Source organism: Manis pentadactyla, chromosome 4, assembly GCF_030020395.1.
Source record: "Manis pentadactyla isolate mManPen7 chromosome 4, mManPen7.hap1, whole genome shotgun sequence".
Lineage (NCBI taxonomy): Eukaryota > Metazoa > Chordata > Mammalia > Pholidota > Manidae > Manis > Manis pentadactyla.
The window spans coordinates 97,618,033-97,642,404 of record NC_080022.1 but is presented as its reverse complement, the minus strand read 5'-3'; the positions used below and the strand labels follow the sequence as shown (position 1 = coordinate 97,642,404).

Genomic DNA, 24,372 nt, shown 5'->3' with positions numbered 1-24,372 from the left:
AGACATTCAAAGAACAGACCCCCCCCCCTTTTTAAAGTTTGTGCAGTGTCTCTGTATATCATACTACTCTTCACTCAGACTGCAGGTGGTTCTTAAGTTTTGTTTCAGGTTTTCCATTTCTGTCCAAAGGAAAAATCTAGTTACCTTCGCTATCACTCAGAAAGCAAGAAAGTATGGTTGTAGTCACTAGGCTGGAAATAGAAGAATTCCCTATACCTTGAACTTGGGTAATACTTAACGGTGACTTAACTCTAAATGCTGCTTTCCTTTCATATAAGCCTAATTTAGCTATAGACATGTAGGAAAGGCTTTTATTTTGGTCCCAGCAGAGAACCAGAGGAGTTTCAGTGCTTCATCTTCCATCTAAGGCCAGTTCAAAGTCCCACGTTTTTGAGAGATATTTTCTGTATTACACTCTGTACTTACAGTGCAAACAGATTCAAACATTCTTGCCTTTGCTTTTAATTCATTCATTCTATCAGCCTGTCCCCAGGCTATCCCATACAGACCTTTGAGAAACTCTTAATCTCGTGGCCCTCTAAACCCCTTAGTTACTTGTCTAACTGGGAAGAAATGAACCCACCTTACCAAGTCTTGCAGACACCTGACTTCTTCAACCTCCTGCAGCAGAGTATTTGCTTGAATTGTGTCTATCATATCACATACTGCTGAAATCAGCCTGTGGTATCAAAGGGGGAAGGCTTCCCAGCCAGACGGAAAGGAGTTTTCTGTGAGCTCTCATTCCTGTACTTGGGTTTGAAATTACACTGCTGAAGACTGTTTATTTCATTTGAGTCTGGGTGGTTTTACTTCCGTTAATTGCCTAGTTCCAGTGCCTGTTCTCCATTTTATGATCTAGAACTTGGATGCTGGACTCTACTAGGTTCAGGAAATACTTGGCAAGATTTGGCACATTCTTTCCAAATTCAAAAAAGATTGATACATACCTGATGCTGACTTACGAATTTATAATTTTTTATAGAACTGCCAGCTTCCTTGGGAAATCAAAAAGAAGGGAAGATTGGTAAATACAGAAAACTGGATGGTCTCTTAAGATAAGTTGTTCTCCCTTGAACAGACAGGGTTTGTATAAAAAGATACTAGCTATTAGAGGGCAGAAACCAATCTCAAATCTCTTCAAATCTAATATATAAAAGAGCATTCCCATAGTGTATAATATACTGTTGATTCTCATTATTCACTGTAGTTATGTGAAATTGTCAGGGAACTGTGAATTAACAAATACTGAAACATTGTTCCTAGAGGAAATCCAGGGTTAAGTTCCTTTGAGCTTCTGATATTTGCCAACTGATCAATATATAATCCTGTTTTATATGTGTTCCTATTTAAATCACCTCAACATACATTGCTTATTTATCAACATTAAACTCAAAGCCAACAGCATTGTAACTCATTCTTGAACAAAGCTTATCTAACACGGGATTTCTCTCCAAAGCGTACCACAGCCTTCTGCTTAGGAAAACTAGGTAGCAGTTCAAGCTCTATATAGTCTTGGGGTAATTAGAAGTGAAATTGCTAGTGAAAAGCATGAAAATTCAAAATATGTGACTGCAAAATAGATAACAAAAAGGGCATTTGTTTATAATGTGGGCTGCAACAAGAAGATTGCCTTGTTCCACATCCACTAGGAACATGCACATTGGGCATCTTAGAATATTCCGCCCTGCACATGTACATGAATGACTACAAAGGTACTGCAAGTAGTGATTTGGGGTTAGAAATAAGTTTTAATGGGTAGATGAATTTGCAAATACCAAATCTAAATAATGATCAACTACCTGCTAACAGCCTCTGGTCTATTGTAGACTGGCCAATTTCAGCATTTCAATTTACTTTTCTAGTTGCCTTAGGAAGTATAGTCTAGTTGAAATAAAGTTAGAGAAACTTCTAATGCTGAATTGTAGGACCCATGTATTGGAGTAATTAGAATTACAGAGAAATCATTTATTAAAGTCGAATTTAATTCCAATTACAATGAAAGAAAACAGAGCTTTTAAAGTTTTGCAAAGTAGTTACCTTTAGAGACTCTGTAGGTTTATTCCAGTAACATCATTGGCCAAAGTTACTTTCAGATAGCCTTCAGTGCTATTTGGACCCATACTAAAATCAAACTTATTACTTCAAAGTAGATTCTTACAAGTGCAGATGGATTTGGGGATGGCTTCACGGAAGTGAGATCTGAGCTGGGTATGAAAGGTGGGAAGGAAGTCCATTCTAGATAAAGACATCTAGACAGCCATGCATGAAAATAACAATTACAACTCCATGTGAAGTGTATTTCTCCAGATGACACTGGTCTAGAGAGGTTCCATTGTAATTAAAGCCACTTAACATCACGTTTTTAACCAAGTTTTGACCATACTACAGCTATATTATATATGTTTTAAGAAAATCAGGGAGATTGGCCTAACCAGAGAGAGTGGGGAGGTTATGTATTAGCAATATTGGGGACAGATTGGCTGAGCAGAATAGAGCCAGAAATTCAGTTTGGGTTTTGGAAATGCTAAGTAACAAAGCTTTTTTGAGAAGTGCACCCTCTTGACTACTCTCAGACCTCACTAGGTAATTGGGGGAGAAAAATGGTAAAATCTTTTTGGCTACTGTCCAGGCTTTTTCCTCTACCTTGCAAAATCAGTTTCTAAGACCTACATTTTGAGACATGCTTTCCCCTGCTGTTTTCCCTTAGTCCCCACTGATGTTGCATTTCCTGTTGCCAGAGCCTGTTATTCCTTGGTCTAGTTGCTTTTGGGGCCGGGAAGAGCTCAGCTGGAGCATGGCCTGGGTTCTAGCATTCCTCAGACTAAGATGAGTGTGTGGCCTCTTACAGGGAATTACTTTGGAGAACAGCACTTACCTTTGGTGTATTTGGAACTCTGGTATATTTGTTAAAATGTTTATATAACTTAATCTCTGCCCCATTCTAGCGTTGTGTGTTTGTTACTCCAGAGGATAAGTAGATGAGGCTTGTTGGGGGCACTCCCCTCCCCACACCTTTATTTTAATAGCTTGCCTTCGGAAGCACCGGCCTTTCACTTATCCAGGTACTGATGCTGGAGCTGTTAACCATTTATTGCCTAACATAACAGTCTGTTGCTCTTCAGAACCGAATATTTTGATGACTGGGCCAACCCTTACTTATATATTAGCATTAATTAAAGACCAATACAGACTGGAGTGTAATTACGTGCCCCAATGCGTGGCTCAAGGGTAGGGATCACCAGCCTTTCCATTAACGAAGCCTATGTGGCAGAGAAAAGTAATGACGTCGCCCTGGCGGAGTCCCTTGTCCTTCCTTCCCACACGTACACACCTTTTATCTCAGAGGCACTTAGTTCTTTCCCCCAAACTTCTTTGGCTCTTCTGCCTCCTTCCCTGCGTCCAGAAAGCCGGAGTAGGGGAGCGGGGGAAGGGGGGCGTGCCGCTCACTGCCGTACTTGTTCCTGTCCCTGGCAGTCTGGTGGGGGTCATGGGTGAACTGCCCCAGCCCAGCTGCAGCCGACCCGGGTCCCAGCAGCTGCCCTTTGCTCTCCTTTTCAAGTCTGGAGGCTCTGGGAGTGGGCGTGGGAGTAGCCCTAGCTGCGGCTTAGAAGTGTTACGGGACTGTTCAGGGAGCCCCCAGCGGTAGCTACCTTCTGACTAGAAGCCAGGGGAGGGAGCTTGGGGTAAGGGGAGGGCCCTGAGGGAGGGGTCAGACTCCTTAGTAAAGAGTTAATGGGCAGAGGGGGAGGGGATAGGACGGAGAAACCGAAGGGAAGGCTCAGGTAGGGAAAGAAAGGAGGAGGGAAGCCTGGTGGGGAGTAGACAGCCTGCGGGATCAGGAGGTCAGAGTTAGGGGGCATTCCCCCTGCTGCACCCTCATCCTACGGCCGCCAACTTCCAGCCGCGGCGGCGACTTTCAGTTTCATTTCCACGGACCCTCTTGCCTGGGCCGCAGCCGCCGCCGCGATGCCCAGTAAGTTCAGCTGCCGGCAGCTCCGGGAGACGGGCCAGAGCTTCGAGAGTTTCCTGGTCGTTCGGGGACTGGACATGGAGACAGATCGCGAGCGGCTTCGGACTATTTATAACCGGGACTTCAAGATCAGGTACGCGCCGGCCCACTCCCCGGCCCAGAATCGTGCGCCCAGCTTGCCGCCACGATCCCCGTGGCGGGGCCAACCTTCCCGCCTCGGGGCTCAGAGAGACGCAGCTCCCCGAGTGGCTCAGGCCCGTCCCGGGGCGGTGCCGACCTCCCCTCCCGCGCCTTGCCCACGCCCCGCCAGCGCCGCCCGCTCTGCCCTGGCCGGGCTCCTGCCCCGAGTCCCCGCGGAGAGCCTCCCGCGCAGCCCGCCCCCTCGGCGCCGCGGGCCCGGGTCGCGGGCGTGGGGGAGGGGAGACTCGGGAGCGGGCCCAGGCTAAGCGGGCGCGCGGGGAGCGAGCTGCCTGCTGGTGGCGGCAAGCCCTGACGCGGGCTTTACGGGGACCCCCGTCGCCTTGTTGAGGGGCTGCTGCTTCCTCCGCGGCCCACTCTCCCAGAGAGCTGAAGGGACAGTGTAGGAGGGAGAATCTCAGTGGGAAAAGAAGGAAAGGGCACCGTGTACGTACGTACGAAACCTCCATGAGCACCTGTGGCTTCTCCATGGAGCTGGGGGCCGGGGCCAGGCTCCTGGAGGGTCCTTCTCACCCTGCGCTGCAGGCTGTTTGGTCCCCCTTTCCTGTTACCATCCACCTGAAAAATTAAAGTTTTCTCTCCGTCAAACCACAGAATTGTGCTTCAGAAGCACCTCTATCAACAGACTGCAGCCTTGGGCCAAAAACCAAGAAACAATTTAACAGGAATAAATGTAAAGACTTACACAAATAATAACTAGTAATGGGAATTTAGGCTTCATAACAGGCCGCCTGCAAAAGACTTTGGGTGGTAGCAGACCAAAAGGCCGTTATGGCTGCTAAAAAGAGCCAAAGAAGTATTAAGTGCTGTTGAAAGAAGTGTTGTTTTGGGGTTGGGGGAGGAGGTGGTGACTCCATATTGACCAGAGCATATCTGGATATTGTTTTCAATAACGAGGGTCACACTTATTAACAGGCTTGAGCAACATCTGAATAAGAGGCAATGATGATGACCTGGTTTGTGCCCCCACACTGTGCTGGGCTCTGTGTGTGAAACAAAGATGAAAAATACGCAGTCCCAGGGGAGCAAAATGGCTATGATATGCACACATTATACTAAAATAAATGATAAAGTAACATGAGGGTTGTAGAGATAAGAAAAATGCTGGAGGAAAGTAAGGAAAGAGCAATTACCCGTTGAATCATCCACACTGTACGCATCTGTGAATTTACTGTTTCTGCAAAAAATAAGTGCAGCATGATTCTGAACATAAATCAACTACTTTTGGCTCTGTTAAATTATTTTTTTGATACTTGTTAAAAAGGTGAGGAAGACTTTATTCAAAACTGTTATTGTAGGCGTATTGCAGTAGGGGAATGAGATTTAGCTAAACTCATACACCAGTGATAGCTGGTAATTTATAGCCAACAGTACAGTGAAGGGGAGGGTCAGTGAACAGATGGAAAATTACTAAGAGGGGGGTGGGCAGCTGGCTGCTGGGGGAGGGTGGCAAGGTTGAGGCCTAATCAAGAAGAGGGTTCAGAGGAACCCGACCGAAGTTTGGTTAAGAGAGGCTTTGTCAGCTCTAAGCCAAAGATACACAGTATGTTCCAATACTGGGCAAAAACAGGCAATAGCAGATTGCCTACAGAAAACTATGTATACCGTACATTATGGGTGAGTTTAGGGATCTAAATTTTTACTATATGCACTTGGCTTTTATGCAAGTAAGATGCCATATCTTTGTAATTATTAGGGAATTCGATGGAGAAGATGGCACTGACCTTGGCCTTGGAAGGATAGACACAGTTTTAGGACTTGGAGGAGGAAGAAAGGCTTCTATGTTGATTGATACTCTATCTTGAGACCCAGTCAAAGAAACAGAAAGTTTGCCTTGAAAAGAGAAACATTGAGGAGGACAAGGTATTTATCTTAGAATATTTTAAAGACTGTCCTTTTAAAGTATATACTTTTAAAATAAAAAGAATTATGCTTTTGTGTCACTCTGGATACAGAACTAGGTTCATTCAACATGGCCCCTTCACCCTTCCTCCCCCCACTCCAGGTGGAGGAGATCTGTGTTCTTATTAGAGAGAACTTTCTTACGCATCCTTTAAAGCCCAGGCAGGAATGCTGTGACATCAAGCCACATCCTCCAATGGGAGTTCATTGCTTCTTCCTTGGGGCTCCCAAAGCTCAGTCCTCACACCCAGGTCATAGCCTGATTACACTTTGCCTTATGTGAGATACAAGAACTAGTATGTAGCTCTCTTCCCCAGCAGACTGAGATTCTCTGAAGGCAGGGACAAGCCTTCATATTTGCACCCTTCCTGGGCCACCAGCATGAAGCCTTGCACATAATAGATGCTCAGTAAATGAATGCTTGCAGCAATGAATTGAATTAGTAAGGAGAGTTGATCTACAAGAGAATAGGCTATAGCAGAGGAAGGGCATATCTTACCAGTCTAGGGAGAGCCTCCCAACTAGGTTATTTTATGATGTTTTGAATTACTCTGTTCCCAGCTCTTGTCTTTTGCCATCCCTTACTACTCATCTAGCAAGTATTGAATGAGGTTCTACTGTGTGCCTGTGCCTGGCTTGGTTCCTGCCTCTAAATATTGTAGGCAAACATGTAACATTGTACTGCAAGTGCTAATAGAGTGTTTAGGTAGCTGGAGTTCAAATCCTGGTTCTGTCACTTACTAGTTGCACTTGATGTTGAACTCTTGTCTAAATTTTCCTGTTAAGTGTGTAAAACAATGCTGTTCTCTCAGGGTTGTGTGAAGCCCAAATGAGCTGTTGCAGGCAAGCATCCACCCTGTGTGGCATTGCACAGGCCTCAGAAGTGGTAGTGTCATTAGTGCAGTGGTGGTGAGGCATCTACTGTAGGAGGAAGGACTGGTGTCATGACAAGTTCCTGAAGAAAGATCAGTCTTGTCTCAGGCAAGAGACACTTGTTCTTTTATTGAACAATTAATGGGCTGAATGCTTCCTATATATGAGTAAGCAAAATTTGCTGTAGATACACAGAAGGAACCTAACTAAGGAATGAGGCAGCAATTAAACATAATTATTTAATTACTGCTGTGATAAGTGCTTGTAAGAAAAAGTCCTGTATGCATTGAGAATGAGTAACTTGGAGACCTGGCCTCATCCAGGAATCAGAGGTTTCTGGGATAAGTGATGTTAGAACAGAATCTTGCTGGATAACTGAGAGTTAAGTGTAAGGAGCCAGGGAGAGCATTCCAGACAGAGGAACAGCACTCGCAGACTACGGACGAAAAGAACCCAGTGACATGGGGCAAGAGGGAGGCAGTATCCGTCAGGACCTGTGAGGCCACTGAGAGGCACTGTTTGGGGTTTTTCTGTTTGTTTTCTTTTATTCTTAATCTAAGAGGAAAGCACAGGAAGTTTAAAAGTAGGAGGCTGACAGAAAAATCAGGGAGTTAGAAAGATGATTCTGGCTTCTGGCATGGAGAATGGCTTGGTGGTTGGACCTCTATCCACAGTAAAAAGTATACTCTACTTTGAGGCTTGATTTACACAGCTTTCACCAAACAGTATATGTCCTTGAAATAATATGTAGCCTCACTCCCTACCCTCTGATATTTTTTAGTCTATTTTACTTCAGTTTGGTAAAAATCCTGGTCTTGACCTACTTAACAAGAGTTGCAACCCACAGTTTGTAGAATACAGAACTTGATGTCCCTTTAAGGCCGCTTCCAGATCTGATACTATGTTCTGAAACACCATTCCATTCCTCTAGCTATTATTCTTCCTGCATTGCCTCTGAAACTATTAGTCATCGTTCACCCAACAAATAACAGGCCGAGAGCAGGGCATTACAGACCAAGGATGTCTCCAGCCGCAGAAGTCTGCAGGGGAGTGGCAGTGGTACAAGTAGCTGGGAATGGCTGAGCACTTCTTAAGAAGCCCCATGTGGGATGCGGACCTCTGCCTTATTAGTTTCTTCTCTAAAATGGGATGGTAATAGTCGCTACCTCAAAGGGTTGTTGTGAGGATTAAACGAGATAATGCATGTAGGGGCTTAGAAAGGCACACAGTAAGTGCTCAGTAAATGTTGCTGATGATACTCTTGTGTTTGCATTATCATTGTTTATGCAGAGGATCCAGTATGCCTAAAGGATGAGGTGGTCTTGAAGGCTGAGGAGTCATAACTGGGGGACATGAACTGATTTATGTTTGATCATAACTCCTGCCAGTGTACAGGATGGACCAGGAGAGGAGTGTGAAGCCAGAAGTAGGGGGAACAATTTCTAGGGCTTAGAAAAATGATAAGATCAGGCAGTTCACACAAGGAAACACAAAAAACTAATAAACAGAAGGAAAGATTTTTGACTATAATTAGTGATTAGGGAAATGCAAGTTTAAGCAAGATCACATTTTTTGCTTATCAGCTTGTCAAAAATAAAGATTGAAGAAGGTTTCTAATATTAGGGTCTGGGGAAAGGGTGTTCTCAAATTCTTGTTAGTGAACATTAAGTTTGTGTAACCTGTTTAGAGGACAGTTTGGCCAAAGTTTCCGAAGTTGTAAAGATTCATTCTCTTGGACCCAGAAATTCTACTTAAAGGATCTGTCCCATAATTCACCTACTAGTACAAGAGGTTTTGTACAAGGATGGTTATTGTAACATTTGAAATAGCCAAAAATTTTAAGTGCCTGGCTGCCACTGGATGAATATTAAACACACCCCAATGTGTTCATACTGTACCATCCTTTGCAGTCATTCTTAAGGGCGAGGTGGCTTGGTAAAATGTTGCCATGGAAGGATGTCCACGTGGTAAAAGAAATTTGTTGCAGAACAGTATGTGTAGCACATATGAAAAATATGTGGGCTTATAATGTAATGTCTTTATATCCATAGAATAAAGTCTGGGGAAATGCACATGAAACAGTAAAGCAGATAGCTGGGAATGAGGGAGTGGGGGCCCTTAATGTTTAATGTTAATATTTGTCTTGTTTAAATGTTTGTGATACTTTTGGTGACCACCCTTTCATTTATCTCTTGATGTGCACATAGTTCCATCACACCTATGTCATTTTACCCACATGGGATCATGGTAATATATCCTTTTTTTATTGTAGACCCCTGATTTTTATATCAGCATCCCACCTCCATTTCCACATTCTTGCGCACGCTCAGGTAACTCATGATGTCAACTAAGGTATTTTTATGGAGGTTGTTGTATTTTAAAAGAATCATATCATACACATTTTCCACATCCCGCTTTTCTTACTCAACAGTATTCCTAATCGTCTGGTTATATACCTCAAATGCACTTTTGGAGCTTTTCCCCAACAGTTTATTATGACAACTTTCAAACATGAAGAAAAATTGAAGTAACTTACCTAGATTTCTTAATTAACATTTTGCACATCTACCCATAGATATATCCCTCTCAATTTTTTTTTATGCATTTCAGAGTAAGTTATAGACGTCTGTGCGTTTCACCCCTGAACACTTCAGCATGATTGTTATTAACTATGAGAGTTCAAAATTTGTTTACAATTCTTTTAAAGTAATTTACATACAATGAAATGGACAACTTTTAAGTATACCATTTGGTAACTTTTAACAAATCCATATACCCATCTGCAACTCCCTACCAAGCTATCAGACATGTCCTCATCCCAGAAAGTTCCCGCATCTCCTTTCCTAGCCATTTCTCACCGGTACCACTCAGAGGAAACCACTCCTCAGGTTTTTTTGAGATAGTGCCTATTCTAGAACTTTATTTCATGGAATCAGACAGTATGGTTTCTTTTGTGTAAGGCATCCTTGCAGCATAATGGTTTTGAGAGTCATCCATGTTGTTGTTGTGTACCAGGAGTTTATTACTGGGTAGTATTCCTTATATGATCTAAATCACAGTTTGCTTATCCATTCTCCTGTTCATGGACATTGTTTTCAGTTGGGGGCTATTTTGGATACAATTGCCATGAACATTCTTGTACAAGAATGAATTTACCCAGGGATATACCTGGGAGTGGGATTGCCTGGTCGTAGGTTAGATACAGGTTTACTTTTTTTGTTTTCAATCTTGAGCAAATTCCTTAACCTCTTTTTTCATGGTGGCAGCAAAGTCTTCTGCTGTGGTCTTCTCTTGTGACCATGTCTGGGGTTAGGCTGCTCAGCCTTTTATAGTTCCTGCCCATTTCTGGAGCCTATTTCTCCAAACTTCCCAGCAATTTAGTAAATAGCTCGTTCACTTAAATCAGCTGTAATTTATTGTGTTGCATACAACTAATGACTCCTAGACAGCCATCCAAAAGTAGTGTGACTGTGTCTTCATGCATTTTAGTTCCCTTCTACCATCTACCTTTCTTTATCTCTATTATCCAAGTTTGGACAATATATATAACCTGATATCTAACATTCTAAGCCATTGCATGGTGATGCTTTATGCCAGCCAGCAGGTCAGTGTTTTTAGTGTCATCTGTAAAATAACAGTCTGGAATTATTTGATACTTCTTTCTCCCGTTCTCCCAGCAAGTATTTATTCAATAAATGCCAGTGCTAGGTGTACACTTGGTGTTCTAGTTGCATTTTTTCAAATGAATTTTTATTGCACACATAATACAGTAATATGTTCTTTTCACTAAAAATCAGGATATTACCATATATGTTTAGTTTTGCAAGAAACCTTCAGAACTTTTTCCCGATTGTACCACTTTATATTCTGACCAACAGTGCATGGGTATTTTGGTGTGTCCATATCCTTATAGATGTTTTGTGTTGTCAGCCTTTTAAATTTTAGCCATTTGAGTGTGCATGATGCGTTCTTTTTAATGGCTGCATAATATTCCACAACAGGGGATTTAGTTTATTCATTCCATCTCCCTACTCATGGGCACTTGTTTCCAGTTCTTGGCCACTGTGAATAATCCACTATCAACAACATCCTTGTGCATATGTCCTTATATGCTGGGACTTTTCTTTCCATGGGACACATTCCAAGGAATGGGATTCTTAAATTAAAGGACACCTATATTTCAGATGTTAGGAGGTGTCGCTAGATTGTTTTCCAGAAAGTTGTAACATTTCACCTTTTTACCAACGATGTATGAGAGTCCGTTTTTCTACATATTATAACAATACATGTTACAGACTACTTGCTGTTTTTATTGGTATAATGGGGGAAAATGGTATCTCATTTTTACTCTAATTGTAATTGTTTTCTTTTGGAGCATCTTCCCATATTTTTTGGTCATCTGGATTTATTCTTTAAGTTGGATATTCAGTTTTTCCACTGAATTGCTCATCTTTTTTCCCTAGAAATCTCAGTGACTACATGTATACAGTTCAAGAATTGGGGCTTTTTTTCAGCAAGTATGTACTAAATTCGTGATTAAAACAATTTTTTTTTAATGGCTGCCACCTTAGACCAGAGATAGGTGAATTTGGGTAGTGATAACAGACATAGGGACTAGAATAAGCTGAGAAATACTTAGGTGGTAGCTCCCATGGAAGTTGCAAAACTTGCAGAGTTGAGTCCCTCCTGCCCATGTGCCCACACAGAAGTTCCAAAAATTATAGATTTCACAGTAAGATTTTGATTTGGGTTACTCTTAAAAGCCAGGAGATATGGCCTTGTTGGGCCTGCATTTCCTGCTGGCAACATCTGTCTGGGGATGAGTAGCAGTTACCACCTTTAGAAAGAGCACATGTTCCCCCATTTGTTCAGCCCTCTCTGAGCCCTGTTTCCACCTCAGCATGAAGCTGAGAACCCAGGCTTCATTTCCTAGTGGCTGCAATGGTGTTTGAACATAGGGGAGTTATGAGGGATGTGTAGTCCCTTCTTATACCAGTGACTCAAAAATGGGACGCTGCAGGTACCTGTGAGGGCTGCAAGTAGCAAAGATATCCTTAGAGCCTGACTTCTGCAGGCATTTGAATTTGTGTCCCATCCATGGAACTTCCTGACTTGCTGACCAAGGGGTTTGGGGGCAAGTTGCTGATGACCTCCTGATTTCAGTCCCGTTAAAACTCTCAGGAGAGTTTGAGCCTGATGCCTGATTTTGAGACTTCCTCCTAGACTCTCCTCCCTCTCTTGGGGGCTCCTTCTCTGTTTTCTTTTCCTCCTTGGGTTGTCCTGACCTCAGCTGTTCTCTGACTACTCACCCTCCCTGGAGAAATCCCAGACACTTCCATGGACCTGACTACTACCCAAGGACTCCCAAATGTTAGGCTGTAACCTTGACTTTGGCCTGAGTTCTCGGTTTCTGACTTGCAGAGCCAGCTGCCTCTGGATCACAGAACTCGCAAACTGAGCATATCCAACCCCAAATGTCGTGGTCAGTCCCTCCGACCACATCCTTCTGTCTTCACTGCCTATCTCAAGAATCACCCTCCGGAGCCAAGCCGTTAGTTTGAATGTTGTCCTAGACTCCTTCCTCTTCCCAGCTTCCATTCCCTCTCCTGTCAGTCACCAAGTTCTGCTAACTTTACATTCTAAATATTATCCCATCTGGTCTATCCTTCCCACTGCATTATTCAGGCCCTTGTCATCTTCTAATTGACTGTTGCAATGGCCTTCTTCTAACTGGTCTCCCTGCCTACAGTCTTGCCTCCAGCAAATCCATCCTCCAATCCAGATGCCAGAGTGATCTGAAATGCAAATATGATCTTGCCACTCCCCTGCTTAAAACCCACCAACCGCAGTGGTTCTGTAACCACAGTGTAGCCTCTGATGCAGGCTGAAAGTAAGTTGTTACTACTCCTACTCCTGCTACTGTGACTACTAATATAAATACTAATAATAGTAGCTAACATATACTGAACATACTGTTATGTTTTCAAGTGATTTATTATCTTTTTTAAAAAAACAAATTAGAGCCAATTCAAAGTTTTCTGAATTTCATCACTTTCATTTGCTTGGGGTGTGGGGAGGGGCAGAGTTACAGGCAGGGGGCACCAGGGAAATGTCTGTACCACAAATGACCTCATTATATATATATAGTGAGTGACAGCGCTGATTTAGCCTTCATAGTTAAATAGAGATTACCATGGTTCTTAGGAACTAGAATTTTCTTTCATTCCCTACAAAGCATTGAGGGAGGGTGGTTAGCAGTCCATATCTGGAATTGTCCATGAAGTATGTTCCATGTGGGGGTGTCCTCCGGTTGCTGGGTGCCAGGAGAGGAGGACTGCTGGCCTTCAGGGTCAAGTCCAGGCTTCATGGCCTGGTATGCAAAACTGTGTGTGACCTGGTCTCTGCCCACCTCTGTTGCCTCCCGCCACTCCTTTCTTGCACTTTTCACTCTAGTGCAACCAGACTGTGTGTGGTACTAATCATAGCACACACCTTACTAAGATCTCCTTATGTGCCAAGCACTGGGCTAAGGGGACACTGCCATGTCTGACCCTCATGTGATCCTCACACCTTGGCAAGGTAAGTCTGTCCTTGTCCCCATCTTACAGGGGAGGAAAGTGAAGCCCTGAGAGGTGAAGTGACCCAAGGTGACCCAGCTAGTGGCAGAGTGGGTGTCCCCCAGCCCAGGCAGCACTTGCTCTTGCCTGCGCCACCGCCTTGGCTCATAACTGCTCTCCCTCTTGCATGTGGTTGACACCCATCCATCCTTCAGGACTCAGTTTTGATGCTGTCACCTGGGGAAGCCTCCTGGACACCCACCCCTGCCCCCAGGCTGGGCTCGGTGCCCCTCCTTGGCCCCGGGCTGCCCAGGAAGCCAACCTCCCGTGCTCCAGGCAGCGTGCAGAAATTGGCATGCTCGTCCACGATCCTCGAGGTGGGGCTGGGTCTCTGCCTCTGAACTCCCAGCATCTAGCACAGTGTCTGGCACATAACAGGTCTCTGTAAGTGTTTGTTGAGTTGACTAAACTGAATTCCAGGCTCTAAACCTTGAGGTTATTGTCCTTCTGACCAGTTTTCCCTGTCTTCACCTTCTCTAGGCACAAAGCCAAGCTATTTGATCTCTGGACAAGGATCCTTTCCCTTCCTGCTTGGGTTCCACCTGCACCCTTTGACTTCGGGTGGAAACTGCTGTCTGATCAGCCACCTTGCCCACACACCCTGGACATCTGTACTCTGACCCTGCTCTCACTCTCCGCCATCAGGCTGACCCCAGACCACCCCTCTGAACTGACTTCCTCAGCTTCCCCTTAACCTTAGCTTTTTCTGCTGGGTGGTTTGTTTCTTTCTGTCCCAAATAGTTTTCCCCAAAAAATCTTCATTTCTTTCTCTCTTCCCTTAGTCCTCCAAATCAACTCCTCAGAAAAGCACGATCCACAACCTGCTATTTAAAACAATCATATTTTGTCTTGGGAAGTCTCACTGCCTTCCCATACATTAAAAATTCTTATGATCCCTTGCTTGAGTCTCTGTCCCTGGGCCCTGTCCTGTTCTGCAGCAGGGCCAGTGTGTCTGTCCCACGGCGAGCGACCCTCAGCTGCCCTCCCCAACATGCCTCCCTGCATCCTGCCGGCCTGCCTTCCCTCACTTCCCAGTGTCCTCTGCTTCCGGCAGCTTTGGGACCCCCACCCCTGGCTTCTCCTCCATGCTGTATGGAATGAAGATTGCAAATCTGGCCTACGTCACCAAGACTCGGGTCAGATTCTTCAGACTCGACCACTGGGCTGACATGTGGTTCCCAGAAAGGGGGAGAATGAAGCGGGGGTCAGATATCAGCAAACACCACAAGTCACTGCTAGCCAAGATCTTTTATGACAGGTATGTATATGTATGAGGACGGTGTGTAGAGAGGGGCCAGGGTGTGGGGAGGCTGTCTGGCTGAGGACAGAATGGGTTGCCGCAGGTGGGGTAGGAGTGGGGAAAGGGAAGGAAGGAAGGAGCTAACTGGGCTCAGGGGAGGAGGGGGGCTTCCGGAGCACAGGTGGCACTTTGCCTGGCTCCCTAGCCTAAAACTTTTCCTGAGGGCAATCCCCAGTCCAGGCCCCTCCTGTCCCAGCACCCTCCCTTGATTTCTACTCTCCCCAGGGCTGAGTATCTTCATGGGAAACATGGGGTGGACGTGCAAGTCCAGGGGCCCCATGAAGCCCGCGATGGACAGCTCCTTATCCGCTTGGATTTGAACCGCAAGGAGGTGCTGACCCTGAGGCTTCGGAATGGAGGAACCCAGCCTGTCACCCTCACCCACCTCTTCCCACTCTGCCGGACCCCCCAGTTTGCCTTCTACAATGGAGACCAGGAGCTGCCTTGCCCACTGGGCCCTGGTGAGTGAGCTGCCAAGGGAAAGAGCCTCTAGTGGATAGGGGCTTGCCCTTTTGGTACCATGCCACTGCTGTCCTGTGGGCTCCTGTGTTGGGATGGGCAGTGTCCAGGGCAGAGATGCTGGTGGGAGGACTCATCCCCCAGCCCCACTCACTTAGCCATCCTCCTGCAGGTGAATGCTATGAGCTCCACATCCACTGTAAGACCAGCTTTGTGGGCTACTTCCCAGCCACAGTGCTCTGGGAGCTTCTGGGACCTGGGGAGCTGGGTTCAGAAGGAACTGGCACTTTCTACATTGCCCGCTTCTTGGCTGCCATCGCCCACAGTCCCCTGGCTGCACAACTGAAGCCCACAACACCCTTCACACGGACCCAGGTCACTGGAAACCCTGTAGTGACCAACCGGATAGAGGAAGGAGAGAGACCTGACCGGTAATTCCTCCCTCCAACCCAGTCCAGGTGGGGGTGTCCTTAGGAAGAGCACAGAGCTGGGAGCCAGAGCCCCTGTTCCCAACTCCTCCAGGCCTCAGAGAACTTTTCTGTCTAGGAAGAAAGTTGCAGATGAGTGGCAGATGTGAGGACAGTGTGAAAAAATTTTAAGCATTTTCAGTTGTATAATGGATTATTAGGCAACCCTTGCTAGACATCTTTTTTTTTTAACAGCTTTAAAAGAGATAATTTACATACCATACATTTCACCCATTTAAGTGTGTCCAGTCCACTTGGTTTTTAGTATATTCACAGGTATGTGCAGCCATCACCACCACCCATTACAGAACATCTCATCATCCCTTAAACGAACTCATACCCTTCAGCTGGCAGCCCTTTGCTCCCTACTCCCTCCCAGGCCTCAGCAAACACTCATCTACTTTCTGTCTCTGTTGGTTTGGACATTACCATATTCTGGATATTTCCTACAAATTGAATCATGTAATTGGTATAGACATCTCTTTTTGGCATGGCTAGATGTTTTCACACACACAGACACACACAAATACTGAGCTATAAAAGCAAACTGTAGACCATTTGTGTTCTTTTTGTCAAACAATGATATGTGTAAAATACAAATTGACAAAAATGTCTGAAAGGCTACCTACCAAAAAGCTAATGTTGGTTTTCCTTGGATGATGAGAATGGTATTTATTTACACATTTATTTCCTATGTTCTGACTTTTTTCTTTAATGCACATGTATTACTTATATACATATTATACACATATATTTTATTTATATATTTTTAAACTTTTCAAGTATTGTGCTTTCCAAAAATGAGAATGGTTCAGCCTTGGAGTGAGCAGCCTCAGGGGGTAGTGAGTTCTGCCTCCTTGCACAAAGGCTGCTGATCCCCTTCAGCGACAGTATTGCAGAAGGGCTTCATGCATCCTCCAGGGAGGGCCTTTCTCAAGAGTCTCTGAAGGTGAGAATCTTGTGTTTGTGATAGCTTTTCTTCCCACGTTCCTGCAGCGCTAAGGGCTATGACCTGGAGCTAAGTATGGCGCTGGGGACATACTACCCACCCCCCCGCCTCCGGCAGCTTCTCCCCATCCTTCTTCAGGGAACAAGTATCTTCACTGCCCCAAAGGAGATTGCTGAGATCAAGTAAGTGGCACTCCTGTGCACCCTGTGTGTTGCCTTTATGTCTTGTCTCTGTTGGCATCTTCCCGCTGCCCCATATCTCCCTCCTCAGCCCTGCTGCCCCATTCATTCAGTCCCTTGCTGAGTGAGCACTATGTGCCAGGCACAGTTCAAGGTGAATAGTTCACATGCAAGCCTTCCTCACCCATTCTAGTGAGGGGAAATGAGCATTTATCCCAGAATTTCATGTAGTGATGAGTGCCATGAAGAATAAAACTAAAGCTAAACTGAAACTAAAGCAGAGTAGGGGGAAGGGTTGTGCTGTTTTGCAGAGGGCAGTTAGTTCTGGCCTCTTTGAGAAGGTGACATTTGAGCACAGAATGACGTTTGAATGAGATGAGGGTATGAGACACAGGAGGATCTTGGGAGGAGAATGTTCCAGACTCTAGGATCCACATTACAAATGCTGAGTCAGGTACCAGCTGGGAAGATAGGCATCGGAGGGCGGGAGGCAGAGCCAGGGCTCCCTTCTTCAACCGCTTCCCCCTTCTCCACCCTTTTGGTCATCCCTGATTCCTGATGTTTGCATAGTTCCAGAGCTGAGGATGGGAGGGGGTGGATGCTCCTGGGCATGGGGATTGCCTGGTGAATCCTGTTTCTGCCCCCTCCCACCCCCCAACCATCAATGCCAGGGCCCAGCTGGAGACAGCCCTGCAGTGGAGGAACTATGAAGTGAAGCTCCGGCTGCTGCTGCACTTGGAGGAGCTGCAGATGGAGCATGACATCCGGCACTATGACCTGGAGTCAGTGCCCATGATCTGGGACCCCACAGACCAGAACCCCAGGCTGCTCACCCTCGAGGTCCGGGCTCAGACTGGGTGTGGGGAGGATGGGCTTGAGTCATCAACCCTTAGGCTGTGGGCAGACTACTGTTCCTGACAGCCAGGCAAAACAAGAGGAAGGATAAAGTTGTTCCTGCCCCAGAGGGCTCAGCCAAGAGAAGAGTGGACATCCTGGGCCCAAGGAGAAGTATCAGAGCAAAGCAATGAGAGAGACCTGGGTTTTAGTCCAGATACTGCTACCATCTACTGTGTGGCCTTGGGCAATTCCCTTGCTCTCTCTGGACCTTAGCTCCCTCATCTGAAAAGTACAGGGCTGGACTGGATAATTCTCAGAGCCCTTTACAGCTCTAATAAGCCCAGAATTACACATGAGAATGGATTCCTGCACACAAGTGCTGAGGAAGGCACTCAGTCAACAGGTGGGGTGATGGGTGGTGAGGATGGTCGAGGAAAAGTCCTGCAAGAACTGCATTTTGAACAAGATTTTAAAGGTGGAGTGTGAACTGAGCTCGCCACAAGGGTAACCAGATGGTCTGGAAAGCTGGCTCCCAGGAAGTTGTACACTGAAGGGTTTCCAGGACTCCTGGGTTCCGCATCTCTGAGCAGTTACTCAGATTTACCTCCTCCTTGCTTGTCCCCTAACTTGCCCTGCTGGTGGGAGACAAGGCAGAGCACCCTGAGGCTTGTGGTAGTAGGCCAGAACCTCAGTGGAAAGCCCATGGGTTGGGCTCCAAGGGGCCATCCCTAGGATAGAAGCTTGCTTGTGTTCACTCCACAGGTTCCCGGGGTGACCGAGAGCCGCCCCTCAGTGCTGCGGGGTGACCATTTGTTTGCCCTTTTGTCCTCTGAGACACACCAGAAGGACTCCATCACCTATAAGGGCTTTGTGCACAAGGTGGAATTGGACCGTGTCAAGCTAAGCTTTTCCATGAGGTGGGTTGGGGGAACTCCAGGCTTCTTGGAAGGGTCTACAGATCTCTCTGAGGCCAGGGGAGGGGAGGAGTGTTTTCTTCTGAGATGAGTGGGGCTCCAGGGACACAGCAGAAGGCTCTTCTCCAAGGGGACCCTGAGATGCCTCAGCAGCTTCTGAAGGAACTGCTTAGAGGTCTTGGAAAGAGGGAGTAGAGTCTGGGTGGATGGAGAGAGTCCCGCCCTTTATTGCCCATCCCCCTCACCGGAACTCTTTCCCACCTCTCTCTCTCCCTTCCCCAAGCCTCCTGAGCCGCTTTGTGGATGGCCTGATGTTCAAGGTGAACTTCACCTTCAACCGACAGCCCCTACGGGTGCAGCACCGTGCTCTGGAGCTGACAGGGCGCTGGCTGCTGTGGCCTGTGCTCTTTCCTGTGGCTTCCCGTGAGATCCCGCTGCTGCCCTCAGATGTGAATCTCAAGTGAGACTGTGGCAAGGGGCTCTAAGGCTATCTGGAGTGTGGGACACGGGATGGAGTCAGGGAGGACTCTGGGACACTGGATGATGTTGTGTTCCTGGCCTCTCTGCCAGGCTGTATGACCGGAGTCTGGAGTCCAACCCTGAGCAGCTGCAGGCCATGAAGCACATTGTCATGGGCACCACCCGTCCAGCCCCCTACATCATCTTTGGGCCTCCAGGCACTGGCAAGACTGTCACCCTGGTGGAGGCTATCAAACAGGTGGGGCCTGAGCATAGACTGGGGCTTACACTCTGACTCGCCGCTGAGACCAAGCAGTGGTTCTGATTATGGTTCTCATCAGCTTCCTGAACATCCCTGAGCCGGCATCAGGGGTCAGCGTGGCTGTTGCACTGTTGTACATGTTGGGTACTGTACAACTCTTGGAGTCACCATTCACATCTCAGTGATTATAGACTTGCATATTTATTCCAGCAGTTTTATAGCAGTAAAGTGCTGTTTGGATTAACAGGGGGCTAGGGATTGGAACTTGCCTTTTGTTTCACTACTTCCCTCAGCCTTGGGAGGGAAATGCCACACTATGCCAACCTGAGTCATGACCAGTGCTTCTCCCTCTCCCCCTGGAGACCAGGATGCTGCTTCCCAAACTGTTCTTGTCCCCAACCCAGGTGGTGAAGCACTTGCCCAAAGCCCATGTCCTGGCCTGTGCTCCGTCCAACTCAGGGGCAGACCTCCTCTGTCAACGTCTCCGGGTCCACCTGCCCAGCGCCATCTGCCGCCTCCTGGCCCCCAGCAGGGACATCTGCATGGTGCCTGAGGACATCAAGGTACCTGGGGAAGTACAAAGGGCCAAGGGATGGCAGGAGCCGGGAAGGCTCTCAGAGTAGATGCTGGGGCTAGGAAACTAGGAGAACTGGATTCTGATACTCTGTGCGACCTTGGGTTGGCCAGGGCTTCAGTTAACCTTTACATGTAGTGAGAGAGGTGAATAAAATTGCCTGAGGGGCCCAGAGTCAGAGTGAGGGCAAGAATGGGTGAGCCAGGCTGATTCCTCCTCTCCCTTACAACCCACAGCCCTGCTGTAACTGGGATGCAAAGAAGGGGGATTACGTGTTTCCCACTAAGAAGAAACTGCAGGAATATCGTGTCTTAATCACCACCCTCATTACTGCCAGCAGGTGGGGTGTGTGAGTGTGCGTGAGTGTGCGCTGGCACATGTAATACAGAGGCAGCAGGCTGGAGAGTGGGGTGAGGGGCCGTCTTGGGTGAGTGTTAGTTTGGTAGTTGGGTGTCTGGGTGTGACTCCTGCCTGGCCTGACACCTCCCAGGTTGGTCTCAGCTCAGTTTCCCATCGGTCACTTCACCCACGTCTTCATCGATGAGGCTGGCCATTCCATGGAGCCCGAGAGTCTGGTGGCCATAGCAGGTGAGGGGCTCAGGGTGGGCTGTGAGTGTACCACCCTATGTGGTGGCTCCCACCATGTACCTTTCTCCCCACACTACCCTGCCTCTCAGGGCTGATGGAAGTCAAGGAAACAGATAATCCAGGAGGGCAGCTGGTGCTGGCAGGAGACCCTCGGCAGCTGGGGCCTGTGCTGCGTTCCCCACTGACCCAGAGGCACGGGCTGAGCTACTCACTGCTGGAGCGGCTACTCACCTACAATTCCCTGTACAAGAAGGGCCCCAGTGGCTACAACCCTCAGTTTATAACCAAGCTGCTACGCAACTACAGGTAATTCCTACACTTCGGCACCCTCTGTAGGGCCCCAGTTTGGGGCCTCACCCTCTGCTCCTGTTGTTCAGGGGCAGTGTGATGCATAAAGAAGATAAACTGAAAGGTCAGAGGTCCTCTTTCTAGTGGAATCACTGCTACTGTGTGACTTAGAAAGTGGCTTCACTCTAGAGCAGTTTGCTTATCTGTCCATTGGAGGATGGTCAGTGGTTCCCAACATTGGGATGTGTCTGGTGTGGGTCCCCAATGAAGTTTCCAGGCAATCCAAGGAGAAATGAGAAAAATACAGCCAATGTAGTTTTTTCCAATAGCTTCATTATTATTCAAATTAAAGAGCTGTGCTTCCCTTAGTCAATGAGTTCATTCATCTAAAATGCTCAGATGAGTTCCTAAATTCTCAGTTCCTTAGATGAGTCCACTGAGAGTTCAGTAAATGTTAGCAAAAGTGCTATTACTTCTTGTCTTTTTGGATGTAATACATCATCTCATCAAATAATGGTGAGAGTAGATACTTGTCTTTGTGCCATACTTCCTTGGTGAAACTGAAACCTGAGGGTGGTGTCCCTAATTTCTTGTTTCATTTTCTTCTAAATTTGACTGGTCTGTGAAATCCATGGGCCAGATGCCCCTTGGAACCACACTTGGTTCTGCTTCCTGTGGTTAACAGGGCCTAGCAGCAGACCCTGGAGATGCATGAGTCTGCTATCTGTGGGCAGGAGGATAACGTGTGTGGGCCCCGGGCAGGTAGAGCAGGGGTCCCTGATGGTGGGGCAGAGGTAATTGGCCCCTGGTCTTCTCTTCCTTCCTCCTGCCTCCCAGGTCTCACCCCACCATCCTAGACATTCCTAACAGGCTCTATTACGAAGGGGAGCTGCAGGCCTGCGCCAACGAGGTCGACCGAGAGCGCTTCTGCCGCTGGGAGGGCCTGCCTCGACAGGTGAGGCTGAGCAGGGCAGGGGCTCAGGCTGCACCCCTTTGCCCCAACTGCCCTCCTGCCGAAGGCGCGAGGTAGGAGGCGGCTCTGGGTGGAAGCGCAAGGCCCATGCCTTTGTCCCCTTGCCCTGGAATCCCACATTCTCTGAAAGGGTTTGGGATGGCAGATAGGGAGATCCTGCTGAGGTTTCTCCTAACCCTGTGTCCAGGGCTTCCCCATCATCTTTCACGGCGTAATGGGCAAGGACGAGCGTGAGGGCAACAGCCCGTCCTTCTTCAACCCCGAAGAGGCTGCCACGGTCACTTTCTACCTGAAGCTGCTCCTGGCCCCCTCCTCCAAGAAAGGCAAAGCCCGCCTCAGCCCCCGAAGTGTGGGCATCATCTCCCCATACCGGAAGCAGGTTAGGCCTTCAGTTCCCATCGAGGGTGGGACGCCCACCCGCCTCCTGCAAGATGGCACCTCCTTCATAGCCAGACGATGAGGCAGAGGTTCCAGGAGCTCAAGCTTCTGGTGGCCCCGTAACTCAGAAGAGTTCAGGGGTCAGCTGCCCCTCCCTCTTTGCCCCCCAGCTGCCTGGCTCCCTCTTGCAGTGGGGTAATGGCATGAGAAAGGCACCTGTCCCCATCTTCCAGGTGGAAAAAATTCGTTATTGCATCAACAAACTTGACAAGGAGCTTCGGGGACTGGATGACATCAAGGACTTGAAGGTGACACCAGTTTCTTTCATATTTACTCCCTGCCTTCTGAGCCCCTCACTTCCCCACTTCCAGAGACCTCTTCAGGCTCCTGCTCTGATGTACCAGCCTCTGCCCCACCCTTGCTGCCTAGGCAGAACTAGGGCTCTTCCCAAGCCTGCCGCTCCTGGAGACTTGTAGGTCTGAGATGGGCCCAGGAAGCTTGCATGTTTAGCAAGCACCCACCACGATTCTTACGATAAAGCTGGTTTGAGGCCTCTGCCCTAAGGCTAAAGTCCAAAGTCTGTGTCTGACATAGCATGTGATAGAGTCCCTGCTCACCTCTCCCACCCTCTGAATTAGTCAGAACTTTTGACTTTCTTTAAGGTGGTGGTTCCAGCACTGGCTGCAGATAAGAAACACCTGGAGAGCTTTTATTCCTGTGCCATGACCCTGCCCAGCCAATTAACACAGCCAGCTGGGGCACTGGTATTTTTACAGCTCCTCAGGTGATGCAGTGTGCTGCCAGGGCTGAAAACCTGCACTTGAGCATTTAGAGGCCTCTCCTTGGAAATTCTGATTCAGGAGATCTGGGTGGTATATTTTTAACAAGTACTTAGTGATCATATTCAGAAAGTTTGAAAAACTCTACTGTAAGTTACAGTATCCCCTACAGCCCTGTTTTCTTTGAAGTCTCCAGCCCCCACCTTTTTAACTGGATTCACCTTCAGAATTGAGCTTCCATGGCACCCTCCCGGCCCATTCCCTGCTGTCAGGACTCCTTGCTTCACTGTGGCCCTCGCCTGGGGTCTTCTCCACCCCCAACTTGGAGCTGAAGCTCCCTGAGTTGGGGCTTCTCCTCCGAGCCTCCTGGTCTCAGGCCCCGCCTCTCTCCCCTCCAGGTGGGCTCCGTGGAAGAGTTCCAAGGCCAGGAGCGCAGCGTCATCCTCATCTCCACTGTGCGGAGCAGCCAGAGCTTTGTGCAGCTGGATCTGGACTTCAACCTGGGCTTCCTAAAGAACCCCAAGGTTTGAGGGCTAGTGGTGGCAGGAGTTCTTCCTTCCTTAGGACCTTTACTTCCCGTGACTATCACATCTTCCTTCCAGAGGTTCAATGTAGCTGTGACCCGGGCCAAGGCTTTGCTCATCGTGGTGGGCAACCCGCTCCTGCTGAGCCATGACCCTGACTGGAAAGCGTGAGCATTCCCACCCTATAATCCCTCTTGGTGGCCGCAGTTCTCTCATTTCAGTTACCTGACAGAGTTTAAGCGTCTTGCCCAGAGGCACAGGCCATGGGGCACGATGAAGGCTTAGCCTGCAGCCTCAGTGATGCTCCTCAGCCCAGCCTGTGCAGCTGGGTGTCAATGTCCCTGTACCCCACAGATTTCTGGAGTTCTGTAAAGAAAATGGGGGGTATACCGGGTGCCCCTTCCCTGCCAAACTGGACCTGCAGCAGGGACAGAACTTACTCCAAGGTCTGAGCAAGCTCAGCCCTTCTACCTCAGGTATGGCTAGCCAAGGGGAAGGTGGGAGCACAGTGGGGTAGGTAAGGAAGACAAAGCTCACCTCCTTTCTTTCTAGGGCCCCAAAGTCATGACTGCCTGCCCCAGGAGAGGGAGGATGGAGGAGGCCTGTCCCTGCAAGTGGAGCCAGCGTGGAGGAATGAGCTCTGAAGACACAGCAGCCGGCCTTCTCACACCAGCCAAGCCTTAACCACCCACCCGACCCTGAACCAGAACCCAGCCCAGCTGCCCCTCCAAGGGACAGGAATGCTGGGGGAGGGAGTTTACAACCCAAGCCATTCCACCCCCTCCTCTGCTGGGGAGAATGACACATCAAGCTGCTAACAATTGGGGGAAGGGGATGGAAGAAAAACTGAAAAACAAAATCTTGTTCTATGCAAAAGCCTCC

At 47.8% G+C, this 24,372-nt stretch overlaps 1 protein-coding gene across 5 annotated transcripts; it reads left to right on the top strand.

The window, feature by feature from the left end:
* Positions 1 to 15: 15 nt before the first annotated feature.
* On the top strand, positions 16 to 24,369 carry MOV10 (Mov10 RISC complex RNA helicase). 5 transcript variants are annotated; one of them, XM_036921520.2, is made up of 21 exons: positions 16 to 3,782; positions 3,902 to 4,103; positions 14,615 to 14,818; positions 15,086 to 15,321; positions 15,492 to 15,750; positions 16,783 to 16,917; positions 17,586 to 17,754; positions 18,514 to 18,668; positions 18,949 to 19,125; positions 19,236 to 19,383; positions 19,791 to 19,949; positions 20,197 to 20,300; positions 20,451 to 20,548; positions 20,638 to 20,854; positions 21,674 to 21,791; positions 21,997 to 22,188; positions 22,421 to 22,495; positions 23,365 to 23,490; positions 23,569 to 23,657; positions 23,845 to 23,966; positions 24,043 to 24,369. In XM_036921520.2, the coding sequence occupies exons 2-21, from the start codon at positions 3,967 to 3,969 to the stop codon at positions 24,132 to 24,134; spliced, it is 3,012 nt and encodes a 1,003-aa protein (XP_036777415.2). In that variant the 5' UTR covers positions 16 to 3,782; positions 3,902 to 3,966; the 3' UTR covers positions 24,135 to 24,369. The 5 variants fall into 5 exon arrangements, with proteins under 5 accessions (XP_036777415.2, XP_036777419.1, XP_036777418.2 ...); XM_036921522.2 differs by lacking the exon at positions 16 to 3,782 and adding an exon at positions 12,693 to 12,833 and having other exon boundaries at positions 3,956 to 4,103; XM_036921521.2 differs by lacking the exon at positions 16 to 3,782 and adding an exon at positions 12,693 to 12,833 and having other exon boundaries at positions 3,956 to 4,103; positions 14,041 to 14,818.
* The last annotated feature ends 3 nt before the right edge of the window (positions 24,370 to 24,372 follow it).